Source organism: Micropterus dolomieu, linkage group LG15 (assembly GCF_021292245.1).
Source record: "Micropterus dolomieu isolate WLL.071019.BEF.003 ecotype Adirondacks linkage group LG15, ASM2129224v1, whole genome shotgun sequence".
In the NCBI taxonomy this organism is placed as follows: domain Eukaryota; kingdom Metazoa; phylum Chordata; class Actinopteri; order Centrarchiformes; family Centrarchidae; genus Micropterus; species Micropterus dolomieu.
This window is the reverse complement of record NC_060164.1, coordinates 23684879-23692833: the sequence shown is the minus strand read 5'-3', so window position 1 is coordinate 23692833 and position 7955 is coordinate 23684879. Positions and strand designations below refer to the sequence as shown.

The 7955-nt window shown below is 40.5% G+C and overlaps 1 protein-coding gene across 10 annotated transcripts in view; it reads right to left on the bottom strand.

Moving 5' to 3' along the window:
• Positions 1-396: 396 nt before the first annotated feature.
• The window catches only part of LOC123983796 (WD repeat containing planar cell polarity effector), an 83266-nt gene continuing 75707 nt past the window's right edge, over positions 397-7955 (bottom strand). For 8 of the 10 annotated variants that reach the window (XR_006828290.1, XM_046070147.1, XM_046070145.1 and 5 more), the window contains 3 exons: positions 4474-4565; positions 2061-2092; positions 397-895 (listed from right to left, as the gene is read on the bottom strand). Coding sequence is in view for 7 of the 10 variants with exons in the window: in XM_046070147.1 (XP_045926103.1) it covers positions 845-895; positions 2061-2092; positions 4474-4565 (175 nt within the window). In the remaining 3 variants the exon portion in view is untranslated. The remainder of the gene's footprint in view (positions 896-2060; positions 2093-4473; positions 4566-7955) is intronic. The other 2 variants (XR_006828288.1, XR_006828289.1) reach the window with 1 other exon arrangement.

Below are 7955 nucleotides of genomic sequence, written 5' to 3'. Positions count from 1 at the left end.
ATGATTTTTTTTTAAAGCTAACAAAACAAAAAAAAAAGGAGCAGAAAAGCATCCTCGCTGATCTTCTGTCCATTTCCAACATCGCTTCTTGTATATTTTTTGGTGGAAATCCTCTTAGAATGCAAAGTAAATAGATTACGATACAGTGAGGGATTAGGGCTCGCGCGGCGCTGTCAGATTAGTCGGTGAGCGCAGCGCGTCGACAGCTCTGACACGGCTATGGCTGCTGTTCAGGAAAGGGGCTCCGCGCGATGCTTTAAAGACGCTGGTTGGCTCCTATTCATGAATAAAACTGTGGCCCGTAATCTTGGCCAACACACACATTTCTACAGCACGCACACACACACGCACAAAGACAGACAGACAGAGGAAGCCTGGAACATTCAATATCAGTGGTGATGGGAGTATAATAGAAGTCTTTATTTTTTCAGGCTGATTAATGGAAAGGTTTAAAACATTTTCTGTCGTGTATTTAAAGGCAGAACTTGGTGTGACTGTTTTCTTTTAAGGTTTATTTCCTTTAGACAGAAAATAACCTGACTTTACGTCAGCATTTTTGATTTGGTTGAAATTTCACAGATATATTACGACAGGGTTACAAAGCAAAGGCTGTTTGTTTAGTAAACACTGTTTTTCAGTTTAAAGAGTTTACTTAAAATACACATGTATTACACTTTTATCAGACATCTATATATTCTACTGTTCTGTACAATGATAAGCATTGAGGTAATATTACAGGTAAGTGGCTGCTTTGCATATAAAGTATAGACAAGAGACAAAAGAGCCTGTTATGGTGAGATGATGTGTCTCTCCAAATTACCACTGGGATTAATAAAGTGCTCTTTCAAACCATTCCTAAATGGACCACGTGAAGCATCCCGAGGTCTTCATCGTCCTGAGAGAGAACAAACAGAAATGTTACGTTTTATAAACCTGCACAGTTTGAAAATATTAAGAAAGCGTGGAGCTTTTAGAGGCTTCCTGTTCTGAATCTACATCTGTACTGTGCTACACCACACAAAACGTTATTTAGGGTTATACAGATTTCACATCTGGCAGAAAACTAACATATATATGAGTTAATTGTAGAATTTTGAAGCCTTCATCATCATTAATCTTTTAGTTTATATCAGTAGGAACAGTAAACTGAATTAGAGCTGCAACTAACGATCATTTTAAGTTTTGATTAATCGGTCGATTATTTTCTCGATGAATCGTTTAAGTCTATAAAACATCAAAAAGGAGTGAAAAAAACCCACCTGTCCCTACTTCCTAAAGCCAAAACTGATACCCTTATTTTACTTGTTGTATCCAACAAACTGTTCAAAACCAAAAGATATTTCATTTCTTCTCATTCGAGAAACTGGAATCAGCATATATTTGTTTTTTTTGTTTGAAAAATGACTGAAACAATTATTTCTAACATATTAATGACATCAAAAGAAATAAGTGTTTATTAATGTATTTGTCAACTACTATAATTCTTTATGTGGGCACCCATAAGTAGAGGCTGGTGTATAAACACATATTGGATGAGATTATATACACCGAGTGTCCAATTTATTAGGTACACATGTACAGTCTAATACAATCCAATACAACAGCTCAGCCATAAAGAGGTTAGCATTGAGGTCATAGTAATAGTGTTGTACTGGACTGAATTATCCTGAGAGGTCTCTAATATTCACATGTTTGTAAATAACCTCAAACTTCACATTGTAAACTTTTAAACTTTGTGAAGGTGACATTTTATAGCAGAGCTGCTCTAGATTGTACAGATGTACCTAATAAAGTGGCCACTGAGTGAAGTGAAACACAGTTGTAATAACAATTGAAGTTATAATTGTTTGACGAATACTAAACATACATTTAATGTTAATTAAAAGTGTTACCATATAAACACATCTTTGTGTAGCAGAAATGTGTTTTCTCCCGTTTCCTCAGGTCGTACTTACAGTACTGCAGTATACTGCTACAACTAAACCACTGCAATATTATATAACATTACTATATAAACTATGGCTAATGATGTATAATATGATTTTAGTTAATCAACTTACATCCCTGTTGTCTCTGTCACCTTCACTGCTTCCTGCAGAGCAAAGTGAAACGACAGAAGATGTTGCTGTAAACCAGCCGTGACACTTTAAACAAGTACAGCAACCAAACATTAGACATGCACAATCACACACGGCAGCCCTACAGCACATAAACACACACACACACAGCTGAATGCCTGAACAGGTTACATGCTCACTCAGTGGGTCGGACATGTCGCCTTTTCTCTGGGTTTGAACGAATGTAAACTGTTGTCACTCATGGCGATCTCCCTTGCTCTGAGCTCTGCGTTAATAAGGTTATGATTGACATTAAAACCCAGGCGTGCCTTATACTGATATTTAAAAAGCTGATGCAAATTCCCTCCTATAGCCTACAGTCCGGATTATCAAATGACAGAGCGATTTGATAGCGAGACAATTGCTAATCACCCCCCGAAAAATGGAATTATTAAAATGGAGAGAGCAGGAAGGAGGAGGGGAGGAAGTAAAGAAGAAGAAGAAGAAGAAGAAGAAGAAGTAGTGATGTTTTCTTAATGGGTGTTTTTCCTAAATGACCAGTTAGCCATTTCAGACATCTGAGACCAGGAGAGGAGAGCACTCAGGCTACGGTGAGAGAATAAAAGAGGTTGAACGTCGCTGGAGAATTGTTGCAGGGCTTAAAACGTGACCTGAAACCAACATGTTGAACGTGATGAGATTTAATGTAATGGGCTGACTCTCTCTCTCTCTCTCTCTCTCAGCAGTTCCTGAAGCACCGGCTTGTTGTAGGAAGTTTGGGGGGAAATAAGAGCAAAATTGAGAGGTAGTTTTGTTTAAAGTGTAAGGAAACAAAGTATAGATGTCTCTGGGATTAAATTATCCAGCTGGGGCGAGTGTCACTGTTTAAATTTGGGCTGGATGCAGTGATGCAAGTTTTCATTGGTCAGTTAGTCGCAGAAAGAAAACTCAATACAGGAGCCCAGCCTTGACGTTAGGACCGAGACAAAAAGGTCAGGGGATTTTTACAACACGAACATTTAATCTTGTAACATGGAAGTCACTTAGCGGCGCACTGCTCGTCAGTGCCATGGATGTGGATCTTATAGTACAGCCATGGTCATGGATCATATAATGTAGGCTCTGCATTAGCTAGTTAGTGTACCGGGGCAGTGTTGGTGTTTCTTTACACTACTAGCACAGGAGCTTTGGGCTGCCAGGAGGAAGAGGTTTTCAGGCCCCGGGGCGAATGACCGAGCGGGGAATGCTGCCAGGGAACTGCGCCGGAATGAGCGAAGCACACAGGCAACGGAACCGGTCTTAGCAGCCTACGGGTCTGGGAGCAAACACAGCTCGACGACAGGGAATACAGCAACAAGGTGATTTTCAGTGTCTCCAACCAGGACTCTGACTCTGTGGATGACGGCTGGTTCAGGCAGGGACTGGAAAGGTGTCAAGCGGGAAAGGAACGAGTCTGTAGCGACTTAATTTGTAACGTTATGCATCATTTATCGTGTTAATATGTCTGCGAGTATTTGATCTTGTTGGAAGTTATTTGTTCCTGTGGTTTGAGACTTTTCATGACTTGTGTGATGTTATACTGTGTTGAAATAAATTAACAAATGTTCAGTCTCCTTGCTGGTTGTTTCGAAACATTCAGAATCATTACCGGTTGTCGTTAACAGGGCGGCTCGCTTCATACCCTTTGTAATTTTGTTTTAAAAAAAAGGCTCATTGGGTTTATATTTCTCTGTAATGTAGCACAGTGTTAACAACATTACTTATAATGTTCTTTCTCAGCCCTGGAACTCAAACCATTTTCTGATGCCCCAAAATATAAATTTTAATTAAATTAAATTAAGATCATTAGATGATTAGTCTGGAAAAGACATTTTTCATGTCAAAGTGACGCCTCTAATTTAGCATCACAACATTTCGACTCACGGACATTTATTTTTTTAATTGACAGATAGTGTATTTTTTTATCTCACGCTTTCTTCTTCTTGCTGCCTACATTACCCACAATTCAACTCAACCACTGACAGTTGTTGATTTTGGGTGTTCTATGCTAGTAGCGGCTAATGTTGCCTCGAGACGCTAGCTTCCAGCAGAGATGAGGCGCAGGCTACACAGGCCTGGTAAAATAACTACCCATATGTAGTAATACTCCCAAACACCTGAGCTCCCTTTAATCATCTGCAACTCAAAAATCAGCATGTCAGCTGAAAAAAGTTGTTTCAAGGATACATAAAGCTTCACAGACAACCTCTACATATCTCTTGTTTATCAGCTCCAAAGATCTGACTGAAGCAGCGGCCATTAAGCTTCAGGTTAAATGCTTCCTATCTATATTCTTGTGATTCTTGAACCTAGAAAGATTAAACTCCAGCATTAGCTAATGTCTCACAGACACAACAAGTATGGCAGACAGACACACCTGTTTGTCTCAGTGTCCTGAACACTTCTGGGCTCACGGTTACTCGTATGCTCTCCGCCTGTGGTCTCCTCTGATCGGCTCTTCCATCAGCACTGAGGAGCACAAAGAAAACATCTATTGCATGTTGTTGCAAGGTTAACGGTTAAAATACATCCATGAAATACAGAATAGAATAAACAGAATAAAATCTGCACTATAGATCACGTCCAGTGCTGTCCAGGAGTAATTTTATTTTGAAATGTTGTAACTAACTTTCCCTCAATCTGCGTCGTCTAGTTTCTACTTCAGTAAGTGATTTCCAGAATTTGATTTGACAAACCTGAGACAACAAAGGTGTGGATTTGCAGCGCTATACACTTCATATTGTGGCAGAGAGAAACTGGTATGACAAATGACTTTCCATTTTAATAAACGTGAGAGGTCAAAGCCAGTCAAACCTCAAACTGTATCACTTTCTGGTTTACACGGTGCTGCTGCGTGGGGAGAATCACTGATTATTATGATTTGTATGATCCACTGTCGACTGTGTGTCCCTGTACTGCCCCTTTTTCTAATGAACAAAAGCTAAACTGTTGTCTCTCTGCACCTGATGTGTGGATTTTTGTTTAACATCGTTTCTGGTCTGTCAGATTCCCACACTAATTAAATCATGGGCTGCAGGATTAGATTCTTCTCTCGTCACCTCGTTCCAAAAATATAAAACTGCTTCCATTACAATTTTGTTTTTGACAGGATGCAAAGAATAGAGAAACTAAAGATGTCATTTTACTGCTGTCTGTGTTTAAGGTGGAGCGCATTTTACCTACTTTATCTACTGTTGGGTAGTTAAATCTGCAGCAATGCATCATATTCTATAAGATCACCATATGTTTGTAGCTCAGAAAGACAATTTTCAGCTTTGTGACGATGCATTTTGTTTAGCTAAAGAAGTAGGAGAAGTTTCTCGACCCATAAAGGACCCTTTCATCCTTCAATTTATCTAAAGAATTTGAATTCAAAATCACCAAATTTGGACAAACATGGTTTTCACTCAACAGAAAGCGCATGAAAATTGTAATCAGAAAAGTATCTTGTAACTAAGCTAGTAGAGTAAAACTAGCCTCTGAGATGAAAGTAGAAGTATAAACTTATATAAAATTTTGCATTTGTACTCAAGTACCATTACTTGAGTAAATGTACTTAGTTACACATGACTAAATGCATTAATAATTATTCTCTGCCACTTAAAAGAGTAATTGTCAAACGGACAACTCTCTCGAAGTCTTCATCCTCCAAAAACAATAACCTCTCCAGCCAGAATCTGCCACTACAAACACTTTCAGACAACTCAATAAAAAAAAAAAAAGATACCATGAAAACTCAATACTCTGCACTTATTAGGTTATTCTAGGTCATGTGAAGCAGATTTCTCTGGGACATTCTCACCTCCTGGACATCACTGACAGGCAGATATCTGATTTTAATTGATCAGAACTCATGACTGATATCCTGGCAAATCATTACAGAGGTGTAAACTTGGTGCTTCTGTTTGGGGGCTTGAGGATCGGGTTCAATCTGCAAATGCAGCAATATACTGAACACTTTCCTGCTCAAATGTTCCAGACATCAAATAAATACATTTTAAATTAATAATGTAAAACATAAAGTCTCGGCTCTCAGTCGCATGACATTAACTTGCTCCACTGACAGAGGAGTACGTGATGAGTGAGAGAGGCCAGCAGCCTTCAAAGGAACGTTGGGATGCTTCCAAGATTCCCGTCTCGTTCTCTCGCTCACTTCTCCGAGCACAGATTCGGATTTGGGGAATGCGGGAATCGGCGAAGAGCCCCCAAACTGCCATTGTGCTCGCCTCCCTCTCTTTCTCTGCTCTTTTCTCAGCGAGCCAAACGGGAGAACGCCCGCGCTACAATGTCTCCCCTACTCCATCTCAGCTAAGCTGCCATTGGCTTCACATGAGAAACAATGAAACTTCATCGGAGACCAGATTAAAAAAAAAAAAAAGGGGGGGGGGGGGGGGGGGGGGTTAGTATAAGAAATTGTTCTAAAGGAGGGGGGAAATTGTGAAATAAAAAAGGCAGAGGCTTTTGTCTCTTTCTCTCGGTGGCCATTATCTTTTGGGAGGTTTGGGGATCTGCTTTCTTAGCCTCTGTCAGCAGTGCAGGGGAAGACCTGGGGTAGTATGACCGGGCTTTTGGCTGCCAAATCGCCCTAACCCTCTTTACCACTCGTCTTTTTTTTCTCCTCTCGTTCCTTTTACTGTTTTTAAAAAAGAGCTTAGGACAGAGCATCTCTCTCCGTCTCTTCCCCTCTCTCTCTCTCTCTCTCTCTCTCTCTCTCTGGACCCAGCTTGTTTAAATTGGCTGATAGGAAGGGATTTGGGATGGATGGAGGGGGCTTAGAGAAACGCAGAGTGGAGGGGTTGGAGGTGGTTAGGGGGGGTGCAGAGAGTCATCAGTGTTACAGTCAAACAGCCATGAAAAGCCTATGAGGATGAAAAGAACAAGAGCGCTTTTTTATCTAATGCACACAAATCCCATATAAATACTCCAATATGTTAGTTGGAGTATGAAAAAGGAATGCCTCTCCATCACCCCCCTACCACCACCACCACCTTATCCCACAATAATAGAGACATGGATGGCTATATTTGTATGTATCTGTTTGTGTGTGTGTGTGTGAAAAAGACAGGCGGGGACAAAGAGAGGGATGCTTTCAGCGTCTTTAGTCACACTGTTTCAACATGTCATTCGCACAGACGAGTGTATTAAACAATCACTCTGAAACAGTGAGTTTTGTCTGCACTCCGGAGACTGAACCATGGTGAAAATGGACTCCGGTGGAGTTTTAAAATGCGGCTACGGGTTCAGCGTTGGGATCGCTGGAAGCGTAAGACCCGGAACTGATGTGGCTTTGACATTTGAAATGTCACTGGGAGTGAAGGCTTTTAGGCTGCAGCTGGGTCATTTGGCCACAGACGCTCTCATGCAATTCATATACAGACAATGGCGAGGAGATGACATGTAGGACTCAAAGTAAAACAGCGAATCCTCTGCACACTAAATCCGTCTGGGGCTTTATTTATAGCAAGTTGAAGTGAATATTTTGTTTTGATGTAAAGAGGCTATCTGTCTTTGCATTGTCTTTAATAACAATTCACTAAATGACTGAAAGGGGCTTTATAGTGAGTTTCAGCTCAATGTTTTAGGTGTCCAGCCCACAATTTTACTGTTTTGATTCACTCTCACTGCTCTCACAGTGTCATTTTTGGCAGTAGCAGCCAGCTGTTTTCAGTGAGAAAAGCTCTAAAAAAACCACCACAGACTACCTGCTCAGCACCAAACAGCAGGCAGACAGAGTAAGCAACTAGCTGGTGAACATGGTGGAGCATTTAGCACCTAAAGAGCCAAAATATTGCATTGCACACCTGAAAACCATTGGTGGAGGCCAAAACAGAGCTAAAAGAGAGAGAATATTGGACATAA